This window comes from Ictidomys tridecemlineatus, chromosome 5 (assembly GCF_052094955.1).
Source record: "Ictidomys tridecemlineatus isolate mIctTri1 chromosome 5, mIctTri1.hap1, whole genome shotgun sequence".
Lineage (NCBI taxonomy): Eukaryota > Metazoa > Chordata > Mammalia > Rodentia > Sciuridae > Ictidomys > Ictidomys tridecemlineatus.
In genome coordinates this window covers 122,544,369-122,567,585 of record NC_135481.1, presented here as the reverse complement: position 1 = coordinate 122,567,585, position 23,217 = coordinate 122,544,369, and the positions used below count along the sequence as shown (strand labels likewise).

Sequence of the window (23,217 nt, the reverse complement as noted above, 5' to 3'; positions counted from 1 at the left end):
GCTGGGAGAATGAGCTTGCACCACCCACATGGGCAGCAGCTCCCTTGAGGAGGGGGGATGAGGCACGCCCCTGCAGCCCCTGCTCCAGGAGGTGCCGTGGTACAGGTGAGACCCAGGACCCACCTATTCCATGCTGTGGGGTCTGTCCTGTACTGGCAGGGCCAAAGCCCTGCTCCCTAGATATTGGGTCACTTCCTGGTGAGGTAATGGGGACTGAAGCCTCCAGCAGAAGTGCACTGTCTCAAACATGTTCTGTTGGGATGGCGACAAGATGGAGCTGCCTGGGAACTCAAGGTGTCACTGCCCACACAGCCCAAGTGGGACATGAGACAGGCCCTTGGCACTGCCTTCCACCTGCTGTTCCTGCCCTATCCACTGTGCACCTGTCTCCTCTCCCCTGTCCCCACCTAGCAGGCCTCCCCCACAGCCCCCTGCTGCCCATGGCGCTCTGTGTTCCCCTGCCTTGGGTGACTGGGTGTCTCAATGACAGGGTTTTATACCTTGTTTATTTTTGTACTCCTAGCCAGCACAGGGTCCTCCAGAGTAGCAGTTAGCTTGGAGAAACTAAGTTTCAGGGCTGGGGATGTGGCTCAAGCGGTAGCGCACTTGCCTGGCATGTGTGCGGCCCGGGTTCGATCCTCAGCACCACATACCAACAAAGATGTTGTGTCTGCCGAGAACTAAAAAATAAATATTAAAAATTCTCTCTCTCTCTCCTCTTAAAAAAAAAACAACTAAATTTCAGGGAGGGGATGAGCATCTTTTTTTTGTGTGTGTTTTTTTTAGATGGATACAATACCTTTATTTATTTATTTATTTTTAAAGAGAGAGTGAGAGGAGAGAGAGAGAATTTTTAATATTTATTTTTTAGTTTCGGCAGACACAACATCTTTGTTGGTATGTGGTGCTGAGGATCGAACCCAGGCCGCACGCATGCCAGGCGAGCGTGCTGCCGCTTGAGCCACATCCCCAGCCCGAGCATCTTATTTTGGATCCTGGGATCAAACGAAGAGCCTCCCGCATGTTGGGCAAGCACTTCCCACTAAGCCCCGCCCCAGCCTCAAGGAGCACAATTTAACCTTCAAATACCTGAACCTCGACCAGTTAAAGCCCCCAGGATCAGAAGACCCCCAGGGTAGTCCAGGAAGTGCAGTGCTTCAGGAAAATGCAGAAGCAGCCCAACTTCCCAGGTCCCTGGGGTGCTGCTGAGTACCAAATAAGGTAAAGAGGGGCAGCTGGAGACTTCCCTTCTGCTTGGGGGTGGATCTGGAAGGCTGACTTAAAAACTCTTGGGTGGGTTCAGAGGATGGGGTATGAAGTAACAGGAAGTTGCAAAAGGCAGGGGTTTCTCACAGTCAAGGATCATGTGACTTTCCTTTTCCATAAGTCTCAATCTGGTTCACTGACACCCCTCGATTCTTCTACTCACTGGGTAAGAAGACATTTATTTTCCCACAGCTGGGATTCATTGGTATGAACACCCAGGCTGCTTAAGTGCTTGCCAACCAAGCACTTAAGGTAGGCCACAGTCGGTCAGCAGAGCATCCAGCCAGGATGACATCCTCATCCCAAGGTGAACCTCAAGGTGAACCTCAGGGCCCCCTTTCTGGTCTCTGGCAGGTGGTGGGAGGCATGCACAGGCTCCGGGGCGTTGCTTGGTTTATCCGAGAAAGCACTCAGAAGCAAGGCCACTGTGAAAGACCGCGGCCTGTTGGGCCCAAAGAGGCTGGCTGCTATTCTGTTCTTGGGTTGAAATCCAAACACCACATGACAGTGACCCTCTGCAGTATGGGGCATAGACTAAAGTGCTAAACCAAATGTTCTTAACCCCCAGAGGACTGCTGATGGCAAATGTCATCCCAAGGCAGGATCAACTACTCTATATCCACAGAAGTTACCGTTGGGACTTGGGTGGTGTGACTGACCTGGGCGGAAGGACTGTGGGCATCAGCAATACTGGCAGCTGGATGTACCCTGCTTAGTTCCTGTCCTGGCCTCAAGGCCTCAGCCTGTTACCAGACAGGAAGGGCTGGTGGAGATGGTGGCTGGGCCAGAAGCCAGACCTAATCCCCCACAGTTGGCAGCAGGGGCAGCTCTGACTGCCAGTCACCAAAGCTGTCCTGTGCTCTCCAGATATCTCCTGGGCCTGGTGAAGACTTCTGCAAACACAGTTGCTCATTTTGTATTCAGGGCCAGGGTGCTACTTGAGGTACTCAGGATACAGAAGAGCTGAAGACCTGCCTCCCAGGGCTTCCTGACCCTGTGTTAGCCAGGGCTGGGGAGGGCGGTAGGCAGTCTCTAAGTTTACAAACAAAGGTGACTGCTTGTGGAAGCAAAGTAGCAGACAGCCCAGGAATCTTTGTCTGTCTTCACTCCTGCCCAGGCTCACTCTTTAACTGACCTGGGGCAGGGAGGGCAGCACAGTCCTGTTAGCAGGTTCAGACAGCAGGACTGTCCACCTTAGACACAGGGACATTCCTCATCAAGACTCCTCTCTGGCAGTCTTCCCCTGAAAGCCACGAGTGTGCTGCTCAAGACCTCAGTACCTTAGCTGGGCTAGGAGTGAAGAGGTTGGCATGGGTCCCTGTTTCATGATCCGTGCAGTAGGAGATACTGTGGGAGCCTACTACCTTCTTTGGAACTTTGCACAGCACATGCCACCTGCCTGGTGGACTCCCCAGCGGCCCTGGGTCAAATGTGATTAGTGTCATCCTGACTTTTAGAGCTGTACCTAGGGGGTTTCAGTCATGTAGGTGGTCTCCAAGTGGGCATCAGGAAACCAGGCTACCAAGGCCCAAGGCACACACCCCAATCACTAGGCCATTCTAATTCATTTGACTTTTGTGGTACCCGGGACTGAACCCAGGGTAAACCCATTCACTTTAACAGGGTGAAGCATGTTAGTAGTGGTCCTGCTGCAGAATAGAATCACTGTCTGTGGCTTTCCTGCCACCCAGACCTAGCCACAGCAGCTGAGCAGAGAGGCATGGTGCCTCTGCTGGGCTGGGTCTCACCTCCTGCCAAGAGTGCCTTCCTGCTTCGAATTCACAGTGGCATCTGTGCAACATCCACTTTGCTGTCTCTTTTTTTTAAATCGATATTTTTTTTAATAGCAGATGGACACAATACCTTTATTTTTATTCGGTACTGAGGATCGAACCTAGTACCTCATGCGCTTTAGACAAGTGCTCCACCAACTCTGCTACAGCCCCAGCCCCTCGGGTTTCCCTTCTGCCTCAAGCCGCCCTGAACACCCGCCTCCTCCCAGTAGTCCTCTGCATACTCCCAGGAAGTGCAACAACTTCCCCCACTTAAAGGTGGGCCCTGTGGTCTAAGGGACTCTGGATTGTCAAACTGTAAAACCAACAACTGACAGACAAAAAACACTAAAAAAAATGACAAGAGCAGCATATTGCGAGCCCTTCCTCCAGTCTGAAATGCGAGCTTGTGGGCTGCCAAGGGTCATTGTGTGGCCATTCACCAGGCAGCAACAGCCCAGGACGAATTCCACAGCCATGGTCACTGTTCACACACTCCCCATGGAGACTTCACTGCTATCCACACCTTCTGGGCTTCTAGGCACAGGCTTTGAATGCTCACAGCAAGGACCCCTCAGGTTTGCCTCAGGGTTCTGCCATCACCCCTAGTGGTGAGAGGAAGTCTGCATTCACTGGCCAGTGAGCACTGTTCTCAGGACTAGGACAGCACTCTGCTTGCTGGGTCAACAGAATCAGGACTATGTCTTGCTAGGTACCTTACTGCTGAGATTCCAGGGGAGGGGTCAACAAAGAAATGTGGCATTGTCTAAGTCTCAAATGACTTTTAATTTATTCAAGAATATTCTCTTGGGGCTGGGGTTGTGCCAGTGGTGAGAGCCACTGGGTTCAATCCTTAGCACCACATAAAAAAAATAAAAGTTATTGTGTTCATCTACAACTAAAAATATATTTTAAAAAATAAAATGCTATATTCTGATGTGCTATCTTAAGGCAAGCCTGGGCTCCTCGGTGATGCCGAAGGTGAAGGCCATAACCACCCTTAAAAATCACACCAACACCAACTGGTAACAGACTTCAAGCAAGCTACAGACAGCTGAGGACTCCTCATGTGAGCAGCAACATACTGAAATGCAGCCACAAGGACAAGCAACCAAAGGCCGTGGAACACCTGCGTGCATATGAGGAGGGGACACTTCACCAGGGCACATGGTGAGCACACTTCCTTCAAATCTAGCTTCCAGTGTTCCACTGGCCCTGTGAATAGTAAGATGAAAACCATTCTAAACAAGCCCATTTCCACAAGTGTCCGTAGGGTGACTGCAGTGTTTTGGGGGGCCAGCCCCACAGTGCTGGATTTCAGAGTGGCTCAGAAGCCTCTGCCCTGAGGAAGTGATTTATGGCTGCCTGCCCAGAGGAAGGATAGTGATCAAGAAAGACTGCAGGGGGTGCACACTGCACGTGGACCTCCCAAAGAGGCCCTGTGTACCTGGACAGCACCCTGTCCTCTTATCCAGTAAGTCAGTAGAATATAAACATAGCACCAGGCCATGGTGGATAGTCCTTAGGTCAGAGCACTGAGCTGCTGCTTAACTTTACAGTAAAAGAGCAATTCTGGGGAAGGGCTTGGCATTCTCCATTAAGCAGGCTAGATAGTTCTGGAGACATGACACATTTGACCACTTGGTCATGGGTGAGTGGCTGGCTGGTTCAGCTTCTTCTTCCCATCGACCTGCAGAGGCCCTGGGTGTTCCTGGCTGGTTCACACAATTGCCTGCTTAATGTCTCTGAAGGCTCCTCAAACTCCAGTGTGCAGACCTGCTGTCCTGAGACTCTTCCCTTCCGCCAGGCTCCCTCCAGTCACCTTCCCCCTTTAAACTCACAGCAGCACTCTTCCTTCCTCTAGCTACTCAGACCAAAACCCACACGGGCACCCTTGTTTTTCCCTCTCACTGACCTCAGATCCAATCCAAGAGAAATGCAGTTGTCTCTTATTTCAAAGCACATACAGAGCCCAGTGAGCGTCTGCAGCGGGCCCACGCTTGCCTGGACCAGCATGACCTCCCGCCCATTACTGCCAACAACCTCCGCAGGGCTTTCCTGGCTCTTCCTCGCTTGCCCATGATGAATTCCAAACATAGCTCCAGAGCAGTCCCTCGACCCGGAAGGCATGCCACTCTGACTGGAATCCCTAGCAGCTCCCATGTAAAAGCATTTACAATGGCCCACAAAGCCCACTGACATCCTGGTGCTGTCCCAGCATCTCTGCTCCAGGCCATGAAGGTTCTGGCTATTGGGCTCTGCAGTGCTCTCTGCCTTAGCCTGGACAAGCTGCTGTTCAAGGAGCCCTGCACCTACCCTTGGAGCTACTCATCACATGACAGCCTGAATGCGGGGCCCTCAGAAGCCTCCGGCCTGCTCTGTGGTGTCCTTCTTCGCATTTTTGTTCCGCACTAAGTAGCTCATTACTTCTTGTTTGTTGACCAGCTGTTGGAGTGTATGTTGCAGTCCGACAGAGGTCTGTGTTTTCTGTTCACAGATGGGTCCAGCACAACAGTGCCCTGTCTGTGGCAGACAGTAAGTACCTGTGACCCAAGGGCCGTCCAGACTTTCATACTCCTGGCCACAACCAACCCAGGATCTGAAACAGCACCCTGATTAAAGTGACAATTTCCCCAAGACACTAAAGCATTAAACTAAGTGACAAGTTCATTACCTTCTCTCCATGACCATGTAGGTGTTATAAAAAAAGCTGTAGGACTGATGTGTGATCCACGAGGAAGGAAAGAGGGACATCATACACTGTACGACAATCAACCCAGGGCTGCCTGAGCCAGCCTCTCTCCACTGCGGGGTATGCTCAAGTGCCCTCCCTCTCAGCGCATAGGGAAGGCTGGGGAGAAACGGGGTTCAATGCCAGGATCCACAATGAGGACAAAGTGGCCCTGAGCCTGCAGATCTGTTCCTTGGCTTTTACCCACCTTGGTGATGGGGGCAAGGAATGTGCTTTAGAGGCTACCTTAATCTAAGTCTTAAATACAGTATTAGGAGACAATGCAAGTTTTACTGAGAAAAAGTGAATTTTTAATTATCTTGTGAATCTACTTAGAAAAACACACACAAGCAATGTTCACAACTATAAATTTAAACCTTTTTGCACTAAAAAAAAAAAACAAACAAAAAACAACAAACACAAAACCACAGGCATGAACTGTAAACCTGTATTAATATCAACTAGTCTTAAGGTTAACTCTTAGCAGTAATTCAGTATTTTCCTCCTTGGCAATTGTAATGTTTTAGCACCAAATGATCTCTCACAGAGGTACTAGTAACAACACTGGCTGCCAGTGTAAGGAGATGTTTCCACACACACTCCTTGTACACACACCTTCCACTCACACCAACAAGGAGACATGTGCAGATGGTGTCACACGCTGACTCCAGGGCAATGGAAACAAGACAGAGGCACGGGGTCACACAACTTTAATGTAGTGCATTTGTAGAAAAGGCCAGCCTCCGCTCCCAGGCGTGCGCTTGTCCTCAGACTTTAATGTCATGATTTAGAAGATGCAGACGTTATTGCCTAAATATTATTCTATACATTTCCATCAGTGTTCAGGAAAACACTTTAAATTGCTACTTAATTTACACCATAGTGACCGGGTTACAGCTTTAGCTCATTGGCAATTTTGGAAGCAATATTTTTGAAAGCTATGGATGTCCCTGATATCCGCTTGAACCGGACCCCATTCAGAGACAGTCTCGGCAGCTTACACACCTCCATCTCCCACTGCACCATGTTCTCTGCGTGCCCGTCGCCCTGGACACAGAAGAGCAGGAAGCGCTCCCTCTGCTCATAGTCGCAGTTATTGGCGTCCAGCACTTTGCGGATTTCCCGCATCATATCACTGGGATCCATAGAACTAGTGGTTTTCATGCTCCAGGTGAAGCGCAGGGAGCGAGGCTTTGCTTCTTTGTTCTCATCCTTCGGCTCAGCATGGACGTTGCGACTGGAATGCACAGGGGCAGGGTCATTCTCTACTGTACAGGACAGCGAGCCCTTTCTACCATCAACACAAAATGACAATGACCTCCACCCTTTGCCTGTGCAGACTTGCATTTGCTAGGAAGTGTTCATCTGTTCCCACCATCCCAACCAGAAGCCATATGCACAAGAATCTACCTGGCTGAAAAGTCTTCACCAGCTCCTCTACTGACTAAAACTAAGAGAGTGATTTACTCAGCAGAGTCCTTGGAATCAGCACAATGAAGACAAGGCCCAGGCCTTTGCCTGGGAAGTACTGGTGGCCTGCCTCCCACTCTGCCTAACCCACTGTTGCACTGCTAATCTAGTCCTGCTCACCATGACTGTGGCAGAAACTGGTACTCAGGATTACCAGGGGACTCCACGCCTACAGCTCACAATCACTCTTCCCTGTCAACAGCCCCAGATGCTGAGAGCATGGCCAGGTTGGCCATCCTTATGGTCACTTCCATTCCAATGTTTTTCCTTTTCTCCATTTTGCTAAACTTCCAATTTCATAGTTAAAAACAAAAACAACATCTGATGGCATGTGCCTGCAAGTCCCAGCTACTTGGAAGCCTGAGGCAGGAGAGTCACCTGAGCTCTGAGTTCTAGACCAGCCTGGGCAATACAGAGAGATCTTATCTCCTTATCCCCAAAGAAGAAAAAAGGAAGAATTCTTAGATGTCACAATCTTATTAGTGGAAAAGATGGAAAAATGAAAAATTTCAGCTCAATCTGTGCCACACAGGAATGATCTACCCAGTGAGTGGATTATTCAGATCACAAGCTAAAATTCTGTGTTGAGATATTTGAAAGGTCATAAAAGAGAGCCCCAGCTCAGGAGAGGGAGGGCAAGATGCTGGAGGGTCACAGGAGGGGAGTCTAGCCTGGCAAGACAGTGAGACCAGGCAGGACAAGAAGAAAGGGCCTGCTGGGGGCAGCCTGAGCGCTCTGAAGAGCCCCTAAATGGGATTTCAACAAAATACCATTCAGCCAAGGATGAGTTTTGTTTTGAGCAGAAAAACCCAAGGTATGGAGGCAGGAAGTATAGGATGTGTTCCTGGGGCAGAGTGCACAGGTTGCCTGCAACAGGCACAGTGGTACCCCAGGACAGCCCAAGGCCCTTGCTCAGCAGTTGCCATGGTGGGCCTCATCTTGCTTGGCATAGGAGGCTGGTCCCATCACCCCTTTCTTTTGAGGATAGGCAATGAATTTGTACAGCAAGAATCTGATCCAGTCTGGGACAGCAGGCCTGGGGGAGGCTGTCTGGCACTCACCCTAACTCTGTTCAACAGGAGAGCCGTACCAGCACTCACCCTGGAAAGACCAGGAGGAGCAAAGGGGTTAAGGAGGTCCTGACATAGCATGGTGGTGACTGGTGTGAAGCAGGCTAAGTGGAGGAGACCTACAATTACAGAGACAGTCCTAGGCCCATCTGTGACTCCATATCCACGTAATGATAGCCACATAAAACCAAAAAGCAAAATATGACTTCTATAATCATCTTAGAAGAGGAAAATCTATCTGGAAAAACAAAAATTCTACTCAGTGTTCTATATTTGTTCCTTGAGAAGAGAACCATGTGAGGAGCCAGGGAGGAATCCAGGGCCACCCCCACACTCCCCACCAGGCCCAGGGCCTGAACACAGCCATGCACTCAATACACAAGCAAATTCAAAAGGGGCTGGGAAGGCTCCTGCAGCACGCCAGCGCCCTCGTGTGGCTCTGTAGCAGGCCCACCTCACAAGTCCTCTCCAAGGACCAGCAGGATTAGGCTGCAAAGCATTCAAAAAAGGTCACCTTTGCCACAGAAATGAGGCAAACACTAGAAAAAGTTTTAAGTAGATAGAAATCATTTCCCTCACCTTGAGCCCTCATATCGCCCGTTCCTCTCATACTCAGTTGGAAGCCTCAACGAACAGAGTGTGGAAGCAAAGAGAAGTGGGGAAGAGAAGAGAGATCTTACATTGTAGCACAACACTGTCCTGAACACATACATCATGCAGCGAACACATCTGAGTACTTTCTAGTCACCAGTGAGCCTTCGGCAGTGCTGTGTGCTTCTCTGGGAGGACACGGGCATGCACAGGGCTGGGCAGCATGCCACATTGTCCTCCCACCTCTTCACCTGGGCACCTCCATGCCTTGGACCAGAGTGGCTCTGGCTTTTGTACCTCACCCACAGAAGAATGGGTTTCCAATTGAAAGGAAATAAGGCTATCAGTTGAACTCTGCATTCAATTATAACATTTTCTGTCCAAGGGAAAATTTGACAACAAGGAAGATCAACTAAGAAATAGTCAAGGAGTGGAATTCCCAGCAGGAAGAAAGCACTTTTCCCACAGTTAAAAGAGCCTTCCAGTGACCAATCAGTTTTGTAAACACAAAAACTGGCAGCCTGGCCTTCCTGCTCCGAATAAGCACAGGCACACTGTGGTCCTTAAAGGCAGACTTCCTGCCTCATAAGTATGGATTCCAAAGGCAGCAGTATTTTTGGCCTCTTGATTGTCAACACCGAAAACATTAATGAAATCAGAATGCCTCTTATTGCAGTGCTCTAGGGAAAACAGTGAGAGGTGCTTCTTCAGTGCTAGTAGGAAGTGGCTTTAGATAGAACACTGTTTACTCTTCAATTCTCCAAAAATATTAAAACACTTCTGTTCTGCAGCTGCTCACATCTTAATATCTGAAAAAGTCAAACGTAATGAGGCTGTAGGTTTGGATTATATGCTTGTCTCCTATATTGGAGTATTAGCCAATTTCTGTCATTTTTAAAGCCTTTCGCCAATCCAATCCTCAGTAAAATAAAAACGATGACTAACTCAATTAACACTTACCTTTTGCATGCTTGTGGCTAATCATTAATTGTACATTCATGTTACTGAACATCCCGTTCTTCAAACAGGAGCATGCTAAGTGTTATTAGTATAAAGACAGAATTATTTGGATGCTAAATAATTCTACCAAAGACAGGAAACGCAGAGCATGCACAGGCCTTTCGCTGCAGGGGTGCCACAATTCTTTCAAAATGTCTGACAGAGTTAATCTATTTCTTTCCAGTTTCCCCTTGAGGAAATAAGTATTTAGTTTTCAGCAGAAAGTTTAGTTTTTAAGAAAAAAACAGGGCCAGAAAGCCAAACCTGATGTTAATTGCAGGAGCCATTTGGTGGGATGAGGATTGAAAAATAAGTGTGCATATATAAATCCTACCTTTTGATAAACCTGAATGACATGTTTCTAAAAGAAATTAAGCCAAAAAAAAATTAATAGAAAGGACTCGCACAATTTATATAGAAAATCTAATCAATTGTAGAGAAAAAAGAAAACAAAAACCAAAAACCCAAATAGGGCTCCTCTTCCAGCCAATAATCAATGAGACAATGACATTCATTGAAAGAGTAAAAAGTATTACAGGTAATTAAAGGAGTATGTTATCTTTTAATTAGAAATATATTTAAAAAAACTACTTGTAAGAAAAAGTTTAGAAGTAAATACTGACATTGGCTGTAATTATATTTACTTAAAGTTGTTCAGATGGATAAACTTTTAAGAAAGAATTCAATGTCTTAGGTTCAAGAAATGATATGTCACTTGTAACATATTCGTAATAACATTTCTAACATTTTTGTTCATAATGTTTTCTTCAGAACGTTATGAACAAAAATCTTGTTTTCTCATACATAAACACAAAAATCTCACTACAAAAGATTTAACTATCAAGAGCATCATTAATTATTTCAGGTAGATGACTTAACAGAAAGTTTGTTACAGTGGTATGATATAAATTGCTTTTTAGGCTACTGAGAGATTTAGATCTCAAAATGAAAATAAACTACCAAGATAAAACAGTATGGATTTATCTAATAAACTGGAAGAACTGTATTTAAAAGGGGTCACACTAAGGTCACTGAAAGAAATTTAAGGAGATACTCAGGTTATACTGAATAGATTCTGACAATACATTTTTCAAGCTATGGATCAGGTTCTCCTAGTCACATGATCAGCTGCCTTAGGCTCAGCTCAGATCCAACAGGACAGAGAGGCACTCAGATATATCTGCTAGAGACTGAAGTAATGAAATCCCTGGATTATTATTATTTTTTGGTACCAGGGAATTGACCATGGAGCCACATCCCCGGTCCTATTTTGTATTTTATTTAGAGACAGGGTCTCACTGAGTTGCTAAGTGCCCTGCTTTTGCTGAGGCTGGCTTTTTTTTTTTTAAAGAGAGAGAGAGAATGAGAATTTTTTAATATTTGGCAGACACAACATCTTTGTTTGTATGTGGTGCTGAGGTGAGGCTAGCTTTGAACTTGTGATCCTCTTGCCTCAGCCTCCCAAGCCACCATGCCCAGCAAATCCCTTGATTTTTTTTCCCCCTTCTAATTTGGATTTAATGCTGGCATTGCTTCAGAGATTAACTGACAAAAATTGAACAATGTTTAACTACTATAGACAACTGCAAACCACCATCAAATGTGGCATACTGTAGGCTGTCTACTTTAAAGAAACACATGTGAAATATTTTAAAAATAACACTACATAACTATTAAGGTGGCATTACCTGAAAGATTATTTTAGTTGGAAAAAACTGAAGATTAAAAAGAGCTTTTAAAATACATTTTCATATCTAAGTCTTGTGTCTGGGAAGTCAGAATTATTTTTCTGACCCTCGAGAAAGGTGAAAGGTGCTGGCAGAGGGGAGCCTTGTACCCTGAGGGGGAACAATTTTGTTCTGGACCACTGTAAATGGTCCCCAACTCTCCAAAGCCATGCACTGTTCACACCCGACCAGTGTGTTAAAGTGCCAGCGTCCACTGTTTTAGCTTTCCAGGCACTGCAACTTGAATCCTAGCAATTTTTGCCGAGAAGCAGCTTCAACTGCAGCGGCAAGGATTTTAACTATTTTTAAGAACAGCTGTCTGTAACCGAAGTATAGTACTAAAGAAGATGACAGTCCTCAATTTGTGACCTTTCACACATTAGGATAAAGAACTTTTGCAAAAATTTGGGGGTGAAAATAGCCTGGAAATTCTAAAATAAGGAGACTACTTAGTTTGTCTTTTTTTTTTTTTTTTAAATAAGAAACTTTGATCTTTAATTTCAATTCAAATACCGTGTCATATGAAATAAATGTAATTAGGGGGCTGAGGTTGTGGCTCAGTGGCAGAGTGCTCACCTAGCACGTGTGAGGCCCTGGGTTCGATCCTCAGCACCAAATAAAAATAATAAATAAAAATAAAAGGTATTGTGTCCAACTACAACTAAAAAAGAAAAGAAAAAAAAAAAAAAAGAAAAAGAAATAAATGTAATTAGAAAATAAGCAAGCACCAAGAATTCATGCCCCCAGTGGCCTTTTACTGAATTCTCCCAGGGGAGTGCAGGGCAGGGCAGCAAGTTCTGCTCCAGAGCCAGACAGAACTGGTTCAGCTGTGTTTTTGCTATAGAATATGTGCTCTGCCTTAACCTTGGCTTCAATTTCTTCTACAAAATTGGGAATATCACCGGGTGCGATGGCGCACACCTGTAATCCCAGCGACTTGGAAGGCTGAGGCAGAATTGTGAATTCAAAGCCAGCTTCAGCAATGGTGAGGCACTAAGCAACTCAGTGAGACCCCGTCTCCCAATAAAATACAAAACAGGGGTGGGGATGTGACTCAGTGGTCAAGTGCCCCTGAGTTCAATCCCCGGTACCAAAAAAAAAAAAAAAAAAAAAATCTACCCCAAAGGGTGGAATATGAATAGAAAATATGAGAGGGTGGGGACTATATTACACAAATAGATATACTCTTTGTATACATAGAAATGTGTGCATATATTAGTTTATAGAGAAAATACTCATATATAAAAAATCTGTGCACACTACACACACATCTCTGGATAAAATGAGTCTATTTACATATCCATCTGAGCTCACAGTAGGCATTCAAATAATGGTAATTCATTAACCAATGATAGTCTTAAGGTAACTACAAAATAAATTTAAGGGTTCTAATAGTGTACAAGGTCTTATTTAAAAAGCCCATTACAGTCAGGCCCAATGGTGCACGCCTGGGTTAGGGATATAGCTCAGTTCGTAGAGTGTTTGCCATATATGGACAATCTCTAGCACCACACACACAGACAAAAGGTGCATGCCTGTAATTCCAGCAGCTTGGGAGGCTGAGACGGGAGGACGCAAGTATGAAGCCAGCCTCAGCAATTTAGCAAGACTGTGCCTCAAAGTAAAAACCGAAAAGGACTGGAGATGTAGCTCAATGGTAAATTGTTGTGAGTTAAATCCTCAGTATCAATCAATATAAAAAGCCCATTATAAAAACCAGGTGTAGTAGCGCACATCTGGATTCTCAGTGACTCTGGAAGCCAAGGCAGGAGAATCACAAGTTTGAGATCAACCTGGTCTCAAAAATAAAAAGGGCATAAAGGTAGCTCAGTGGTATAGGTAGACTACGCATGAAGTCCTGGGTTCAGTTCCAGTACAAAAAAAAAAAAAAAAAAAAAAGTCTATTACAGAACAAAGTGTATGGGCACCTTTTCTGAATTTTGACAGACTTTACTGCTATATATTCCTTTGGCCCAGAGGAGACAACACCTGCTCATATCATGCAGTGATGGGGAGGTAAACTGACAGAAAATTACAGTATCTCCTCCATCTTGTGTCACTCAAGTTTTAGAGGCAGATTACATTTTAGCCTAGTCCTGAGGAAGGAGCTGGGGGACACACAGGTCTGGGACAGGCTGGTCCTTTCAGGGTGACCCCAGAAGGAAGAAAGAAACTATCCTGGAGCCTCCTGACTGTGCTTGGACTGAACTCCCTAGTTGGTCACTGAAGTGTACCCTTTCAACCATTCTCTTCTGCCTACTATGGAACAGGGTGTCTTAGTAAAGGGGCTGTGAGAAGAGTGAGAGGGTCAACTAAAGCCTCCAGCTCATCTGACTTGTAGTTAGAGCCAGCAGGCTTGGAAGTCCTCCCTCATCAAGTGACTGAAGTCCTGACAACAGACAGACTTGACTGTTGAGCACAACTCACTGAAGTTCTAGGTGACTGATCTCAGATGAAATAAAATGACTGGAGGGATTAAGGAGACTGAAAAGTGACATCTGGCTCAAGTGTAAATAATGGAGATGGTATGAAACTGTGCAGGGAGCTAAGGGACCAGAGGAGGAAGGGCTCTGACCACTTAGGTCCCTGAGAAGATCCTGTTGTTGCTCCCTAGGACACAGGCAGTAAGCAAGAGTGTCTGCACGGGAACACTTGCAAGACACCCTGGTCACACTGATCACAGAGAGGCTGACTTCAAAAGAATTTCCTCAGGGGACTTCAACTTAGGTTTCAGGGTACACTGCTGCCTAATGGTGCATTTCACTGCCTGCTTGTGGTGCAAGCAGCAGCCTTTCTTTTTCTCTTGTATCAGCCAATGTCATTATGTTTTCTGCATATTCTACACTAGATTAGAGTAAAACCACCTCTAGAGACCTTAGTTTCCCAAGCTCAAGGCCTACTGAACACATAAGCATTGAATACGCAATTAGATATTATTGAGAATAAGCTGGGGTTTTATCTAGAAAACTACCGCATTTAAAAAAGTTATCTTGGGCTGGGGATGTGGCTCAAGCGGTAGCATCTTGCCTGGCATGCGCTCGGCGCTGGGTTCGATCCTCAGCACCACATACAAATAAAGATGTTGTATTCGCTGAAAACTAAACAATAAATATTAAAAAATTCTCTCTCTCTCAAAAAAAAAAAAAAAAAAAATAAGAGAAAGAACGTTATCTTGCTTTCAATGTTAACTTCCTGAGACCAAGAGAGAGAACAATTTCCCGATTTAGCCTCCGAAAAACTTAGTGCTCATTACTCAATGATGATGAAGTCAGAGAAGATAAAATGTCTGGCTTCTCTGTGTCTTGGGATGATCACAATGGATCTATCTTCTGTCCTGGTGACTGCTACAGAGTGCCAACCACTTGCCCACCTGCCCTGAACGTGCCACATGGACAGATAAGTAATCAGAAAGAATAATAATTAAAGAACAATAACAAAAACCTTCCAAGTGCCAGGCAACTTGTAGGGCTATGAAAACCTAAAAGCTTGGAGCTCTATACTTTCTCTTTTAAAGGTTTTAAAGGACAAAGTTAAGACATATATGAAACAAAACCACCAGCACCAGCTCGCCACATAGAAAACACATTCCTCTTTTGCTCTGTTTGCTTGAACACCCCCAGCATCACCTGGGACTTACCTTCTTGTGAGTTTTGAAGTTAATTTACTAAAAAGATTAGTGGAGCCTCTGCTTCGAGTCTGAGACAGTGGTGTGGCTTCGTGGGACAGGCTGGGCGAGGCAGGAGGGCCGTTGTATGTTGCAGTTCGTCGTTCCCGGGGCTGGCCATGGAAAGTGCTACGAATGGCAGTGCCTCTTGGGAAGCGGATTCGGTCCGGGGTGGTGGCACTGCTAATACTGTGGGTTGAAGCAACCGGAGTTCTCTGATCAGGAATGGTGCTAGGAGATCAGAAAAGAAGAGACTCTGACATCTTTGTTCACAAAATCATGGCACATGAAAATTTATTATCACTATGTGGAGAAAGTCAGGTATAGAGAAATCAGTGGAGAAAATCAGGTATACTGTAACCAGATCCAAGGGGAATTTTATAGAACTTAGAAGCAAAAGGTAAGTTCAGTGGGAAAGGGTACCAAAGGAACAGGACAGAATGGACAAGGCCTCAAAGAGATTAAGGGAAAAGTTTGAACACATTTTCAAGGACAAAATTAAAGCAGGGGAATTCCAGGACAGAGAACAGCTAACTCACATCTTGTCCCCCTTCACTTCCCTCTCAAATTGCTCACACACAGAGAACCGTGCCAAAATGAAAGGAAGGACTGCAGGTCCTGAAGAACTGAAGAACAGGCAACTAAAAAGTTTGGAAGCACACAATGGCATAAAGTTCCACATGCTGAAAGCAAATGGGGAGGAGAGGGAATGTCTCACACCCTCTGTAATACGCAGACACACACAGAAGACCAAGGACACCATGAGCAGGATGCACTTAACTAAAACCAGACAGAGGAGGACATCTTGTGGACAACTGCAACAAAATCTTAACTATAGAATCCACGGCACAGAATTAAGCAGCAGCGGGTGACACTGGTTTCACGAGGAATGTGAGTTTTCTTACGTAGCCTTGAAGTTATCTCCTTCACTGTCTATTGGAGGTAACATCATCTTGGGATGCCCAGAGGCTGACATGGACATCGACTTCTGATGTCTCAGCCGACAGGTAGAAGATGTGGCACAGACTGAGGCAGGGCTAGCTGCATAAGCGAACACTTCCGTCAGGCTGGGGGGTGGGTCAGGCAGAGGCAGAAACAACAGCGTGCTGAAGCAGTGGCCACAGAGCAGCCTGCTAAGCACACGTCGCCCTCCCCAGGCCCCTTCCAGACACATTCTGGAGATTCTGGGGCAATTGCTGACCTGTTAGCTGCTTTTTTTCAAACAGTAATTTTAAAAGTTTATTACCTTAGAGAAAATAAGAGCTCTGGATATTCATGTGAGAGGAATGGTGTCTTTTGAGATTTGCATAAAATAATGTCTACTCTAAAAGAGAGATGTTTCAATACAAATCCAGATGGTAAAGTGAATAAGTGATAAGAATACCATGCTCTCAACCTAGTTCCCAAATGTAATGACTATTTTTTTAAAAAAATATTTTTAGTAAAAAAAAAAGAAAAAAATACATATATATTTAGTGGTAGATGGACATAATACCTTTATTTTTATTTTTACGTGGTGCCGAGGATTGAACTCAGTGCCTCCCAAGTGCAAGCGCTTTACCACTGAGCTACAACCCCAGCCCACTGTAATGACCATTTATTTACTGCAGTCCAGAAGTGAAACCAGAAGTGCTCTACCATTGAGATATACCCCAGCCCTTTTTGAGACAGAATCTCAGTGAAAGACCTGGCTGGCCCTGAACTTGCAATCCTCCTGTCTTGACCACCCAAGACACTGGGATTATAGGTATGTGCCACCATGTCTGGCTACAATGATATTTTTTGGTACTGGGGATTGAATACAGGGGTGACTGACCACTGAGTCATACCCCCCAGTCCTTTTTTATATTTTATTTAGAGATAGGGTCTCATTGAGTTGCTTAGGGCCTTGCTAAGTTGCTGAGGCTGGCTTTGAACTCACAATCCTCCAGTCTCAGCCTCCCAGGCCACTGGGATCATAGGCACGAACCACTGTGCCCAGCTACAATGACGTATTTTCAATGGATGAATGAAGTCATGGGTATAGGGAGCAGCTGCTATATATCAAAATATTCTATTGCATTATGAACAACAGCTTAGACCCTCCTTTATAAGGAATAATTGAAAAAATGAAGGAACTGTGATTGGGCAAAGGGAAGGGAAGGAAAGGGTGGGGGTATGGATACAGGAAAGATGGTGGAATGAGATGGACTTCATTACTCTAGGTACATGTGTGAATGCACATACGGTGTGTCACTATATCATGTAAAACCAGAGAAATGAAAAGTTGTGTTGCAATTGTGTACAATGAATCAAAATGCTTTCTGCTATTATGCTTAATTAGAATGAATGAATGAATAAATAAATAAATAGTTGACATTCCTAATAAGTCAACAGTCCAGGGGCACTTAGCCACATCCCTTATCCCCTTTTTATTTTTGAGACAAGGTCTCGCTAAGTTGCCTAGGGCTTGCTAAGGTGCTGAGGCTGGTCTTAAACTTGCATCCTCCTGATTCAGCCTTCCAAAGCACTGGAATTATATGTGTATGCCACCATGCCAGCCAGAGCCTCATTTTTCAAGAAGGTTTTTACCATCTTGATCAGAGCAAATTAACCATTTGCAGGAAGAGTGAAAGAGTGGCTGGTAGCCAGCAGTTTCTATTGGCATAGATGGCTCTAGACATAATTACCCATGGGAGCGACACAAGGATCACACAATTCCTCAATTTCAGCTCTGCCCCCGTGTCCTGGGGTTCCAAAGGGACACAGTTTCTTTCCTTAAGAATGGCAGGACTGGGATTCTGACACTATTCTTAGTGTCTTCCTCCTGGCACCCTTCCCATGTCTGAGCCCTAGCACCTGATGGTGCTCCCCTTCTGCCCCCGTATCCTAGCCACTGTGGTATCTTGCTGGTGTTGACATGGAGGATTCAGGGGGTCCTCCTCTCCACATCTACATCTGTGGTTAGTGTGGGGCTGCCCCCTCCCACTCCCCTCTGGTCTCCATGCCTTTGTCCCCAAATCTCCAGTTTAGCTACCAGAGCTGAGACCTTCCTAAAACATAAACCCAACCTTGCAGTTTATCTGCTCATGACCTTTCTCAGGGGTCTTCAGGAAGTTCAGATCCTCACTTGGCAGAGCTGTCATGGCCCTGTCAGGCACTGCTCTAGCCCCTGACATCTCTCCAAGTTCCACCTCCTAGAACTGGACTTCCAGGTCATCAGAACTTTCATTCTCTGTCTGGTGAGCTGCCATTTTTCTATTCCTGCTTCAAAGTTCAGCCAGAGGTGGTCTCCTCTTGAAGATAAACCTGACACTCCCCACATGAGCTGAACTATTTCTCCTTCATCGTTAGCTCAGGCTTGCACCTGTACTGTGGTGATTCCTTTCCTGGAAGAAGCACCTGCAGGTGCATTTCATCACTGTCTCGAGTGCATCAGAAAGCCCTAACTGCAGCAAATCTCCCCCTAACAGGTTGGCCCATTAGCCACTGGAATTGTGATGGTCCCAACAGGAGGTCTTTGAGATGAATGGCCCAGAAGAGCTGCTTGTCCCTGTGTTTTGCTTGAGAATTTCTCTCTGGCCTTGGGAGAGAGGCTCAGTTAGCTAAGAAAGAAATGAAAACAAATGCATTATAAAGAACCTATTCTGTTTTGCTTTTTTCCCATTCAACATCTCTTCTCCTCTTGTGGTGACAGTACTTACAGTTTGTTCTGGGGGAAGCAACTCTAGGTGGCTGGGTTGCAGGTGATACTGATCCCACCCAGACTTCCCAGCTACCTTGGCCCATAGAGGCAGACCTACACAGCTGAAGGAGACAAACTCAGGGCTCCTGTCTGAGTAGAGCTGTGTGGGGGCGATGTCAGGTCTGCAGCAAGCCCCATCATGGAACTGCTACAGGAGGCACAACTAGGAGCTGGACCTGACTAGCTGAGAACATTTTTTTGATTATTTTTTTGGGGTACATTATAATTATCTATATATAATAGTGGGATTCACTGTGACATATTCATACATGCACACAACAATAATTTAAATAATTTAATTCCCCCATTACCCCCAATTCCCTTGGTCTTCCTTCTAATTTCATAAGAACCTCTCTTTTCTTTTTTTTTCTCTTTAGCTTCCACATATGAGAGAAAACAAAATCTTTCATTTCCGAGTCTGGCTCATTAACATAATGCTTGGATGTTCCAATCATTTTCCTAAACTTTTTTTTTTTTTTTGTACCAGGGATTGAACCCAGAGGTGTTTAACCACTGAGCCACATCCCCAGCCCTATTTATATTTTATTTTGTTTAGGTGCTCGCTAAATTACTGAGGCTGGCTTTTAACTTGTGATCCTCCTGCCTTAGCCTTTTGAACTGCTGGGATCATAGGCGTGCAGCACCCAGAACTTAATTTTTTTAAAAAAAAATTTTAAATATTTTTAGTTGTAGATGGACACAATACCTTAGTTTTATTTATTTATTTTTATGTGGTGCTAAGGATAGAACCTAGTGCCTCACACATGCTAGGCAAGTGCTCCACCACTGACTTACAACCCCAGTTCTACCCTGAACTTTTTTTAAAGATACATAAACCACTATATGAACTTTTTTGTCTTTATTAACCCAGTTTGGACTGTCACACACAAAAGAGCCTCTAAACTTGGTTTAAGTATTTGACAAAATAATTGGCTGTTACCTATACATGATTTATAGGCATACACAGACACACAGACACACACACACACTCTCTCTCTCTCTCTCTCTCATTATTTTTCTAAGAAGTCACAGATGAGCATCATTGTCTCTTGTTCTCTGATCTGTTCCAAGCAGGTCAGTGGTCAGTCAATACATTTGGGTGCCCTAGCCAGCTGCTAACATTTTTTGCCAAACTGGGAACTAGGATCAATGACTGCACTGAGGAAAGCAGGAGAGGAGAAGCAGGAGTTGTCTGGCATTTCCCCTGGAGAATATAAACAGCTCAAAGTTTCTGGAAAAGGGTAGGCCTTTCAGGCAGTGTCTGGCCCAGGAAGCATACTACAGATGCCTGGCTGAGGTGTAGGCAAAACCTAGAGGGCACGTAAGACAGTGAGAATAGATGCACAGGTGCCTTGCAGCAGAGACCTGATCCTCCCTGAAGGGAGAGGACTTTCTAAAATGGAAGTGTAACTTACTTGTGATCCTCCTACTTCAATCTCTTGAGTAGCTAGGATCACAGGTGTGTGCTACTATATCCAGCTCCAATATTTTAATTTAATTCATGTTACACCATAAATTCCACAAAGCAAGCAATGAAACAGGATATGTATTGCTGACTTCTGAAGCAGGCTTAGCATTCTGCTTTGGAAACGGTAAATTTTTGCTGCATTTCAAGCTCGTACAACCAAACTCACAAAACACTATCTTCAATGTATACACCCTATACAATAATGGGCTAATATATATTCTACAAGCTCATTAAGTTGGTTGTTGTGAGAGTTTAAACAATATTTCCCTTATGAAGAGTACCGAAAATGATGTTATGTTTCATAGTTTAGCCCAAAATAATCCTCAACTGCAAAATAGTATATTACATTTGCTTTAATAGATAATGGGTCCAAAGAGGAATTGTTTTTTAAGTTGCATGAAGCCAAGTTTCTATGAGCCTTCCTAACTGTTTTGTATTTGTGATTGATAATTTCTTCTTTTTGAAACTCTAATCCACTTACAGCTGCTAAGGGACAGGCACTTTGAATTGTTTGCTATTCAGACTCCTCTCCCACATCAGAACATTTTGATATGACACGTGCTCACTAAAAGCATACTCAGGTCAGGCAAAAGCAGAATTAAAACTATTCCTGTATAAAAGGCACATGTATTCACTGTCATTAGTCCTTTTCCCTGTGGCTCCATGCTAACCAAGCAGATAAAATTGTAAAATCACTTTACAATGAAAAATTTTAACCAATGATACCTAGTTCCCAAACTTCTTTTAGGACTCTGTTGTGTTTTACCTTAAGGGTACAATATTACTTCCTTAAATGAGAACATCCTTTTGCAGTCTTATGTAGCACGGGGGCTGATGAGCAGAGTGCCAGGGTAGGTTGCTCAGCAGCATTATTAACTTGCAAGGTTAGGTACAGTCTATGGAAACCAGGAAAAGTCTTCACATTCTTTCTGAGCAATTTATGATTCATAACAAGAGCTAAGATCTATTGAGCACCATGTGTTAGTGTTAGTGTTTTGCTTAGTGGTCAGGAGCAACACAGCAGAAAGCTATGTGCCTGGCTCTAACATTAGTCCCACACAGAAAACCATGCACAGGAGCTTGTGCCAAAGCATGAACCTGCCAAGACCTGTGCTTCCCGCAGACACCAATGACAAGCTCCATGTTTTCTCTCACACAGGAAAGCTGACAATCAAAGAAAGATTGCACTAGAATCAGTACATAAAGCTGATTTTAAAAAGAAAAGAAAAAAAAACTACATATATAAAAACCCACTTGTGCTGTCTTGTGGCAAAAGGAAAAATAATCTGTATTTGGTGAGCCTTTGAAATAACATCCTATTTTCAGAGTAGAATTTTGAAGGTGGTTAGGGCTTGTTAAGACAGGCATAGGCCTTGGTTTTGTCAGCCCCAATCACTTATGTTGGAATTCTGTATGAACAGCTGCATACAGAATAGAGTCCAACATATTTAAGGTTGAAAGTGGAACAATGTGCTTGTTCCAGAAGTTAACAGGCCCAGGCATCCTGCAGCTCACTTGCATTTTCAAGCAGTGAAGTCATAAGATGTGAGGTGGGAGAGGACAGGACAAAGCAGAGAGCTTTGAGTCAATGATGCAGAGGGAAGCCTCAACCATCAGTGGTGAGGGAGGGAAAATTGTCCCATTCATGTCTTCACAAAATGAAAAACATGACCACTAGTTAGCCTTCAAACTCAATACTTGTACAGTTTTTCAATTACTCTACAAAATAGAAAGAATACAGATATTTTGAAAACTACAAGCCCTGTTTTGTAGGGTATGGTGCTAAGGTTCTGTTTGGCTGAAGACAACATCTTCCAAAGCAAAGTATTTCAATGACTGATGCTGAGAGAAGCAAGAAGGCCCAGTTGACAGTCAACCTCATCTGGCCCAGGTGATAGATACAGGGCAGTCAACCTAATAAGGAAGGTGTCTGTAGGGGATGCAGAAAGGAAATGACTCAAAGGAATTAAAGAAGTCTTCAAAGTACTTCCATGAATAAATGGAGTAATTTTAAAAAAGGTGAACCGGAGAAGGGCACATGTGCACTTGGCCTGAGTGTGCAATGTGCACACACTCAGTCACAAGGGTGGAAGCAATGAAAGACTTGCTCTAAACACTCTCCCGCAGCCCCCATTTTGGTAGTAGGGATTGAATCCAGGACTGCTTAACCACTATGCCACATTCCCAGCCCTTTTCTAAATTTTTTAAAATTTTGATACAGGGTCTCATTAAGTCACCTAGGGCTTTGCTACGTTGCTGAGGCTGAGGCTGACTTAGATTTGCCTACCTCAGCTTCTGGAATCACTCAGATTATAGATGTATGCCACCATGCCTGACTCTTTAATTATATATATATATATATATATTTTTTTTTTTTTTAAGAGAAAGAGGGAGGGGGGAGAGAGAGAGAGAATAATTTTTAATATTTATTTTTCAGTTTTCAGTGGACACAACATCTTTATTTATTTTATATGGTGCTGAGGATCGAACCCAGCGCCCCGCGAATGCCAGGCAAGCACGTTACTGCTTGAGCCACATCCCCAGCCCTAAATAGTTTTTTGTCATAAGGAAAAAGACAATGTTAAGACATACACACAGAAGTCAGAAAATAGGACACCATAATGTAAATATTTCTTAAAATTCATTGACTGATTAATAATCTTACATAACAAACAGCCTCTTATCAGTTCAAGCCTAAATTACCTATAAAACAGGGACATGATGGACAATTAGGG

At 44.6% G+C, this 23,217-nt stretch overlaps 1 protein-coding gene across 22 annotated transcripts in view; it reads right to left on the bottom strand.

The window, feature by feature from the left end:
- Positions 1-6,462: 6,462 nt before the first annotated feature.
- The window catches only part of Mark3 (microtubule affinity regulating kinase 3), a 105,906-nt gene continuing 89,151 nt past the window's right edge, over positions 6,463-23,217 (bottom strand). For 9 of the 22 annotated variants that reach the window (XM_021732770.2, XM_021732772.2, XM_078050970.1 and 6 more), the window contains 5 exons: positions 16,196-16,357; positions 15,264-15,521; positions 10,234-10,260; positions 8,889-8,933; positions 6,463-7,006 (listed from right to left, as the gene is read on the bottom strand). In XM_021732770.2, the coding sequence (XP_021588445.2) occupies positions 6,661-7,006; positions 8,889-8,933; positions 10,234-10,260; positions 15,264-15,521; positions 16,196-16,357 (838 nt within the window). In that variant the 3' untranslated portion in view covers positions 6,463-6,660. Of the gene's footprint in view, positions 7,007-8,888; positions 8,934-9,513; positions 9,710-10,233; positions 10,261-15,263; positions 15,522-16,195; positions 16,358-23,217 lie in introns of those variants that run through there. The other 13 variants (XM_013362572.2, XM_013362574.2, XM_021732774.2 and 10 more) reach the window with 10 other exon arrangements.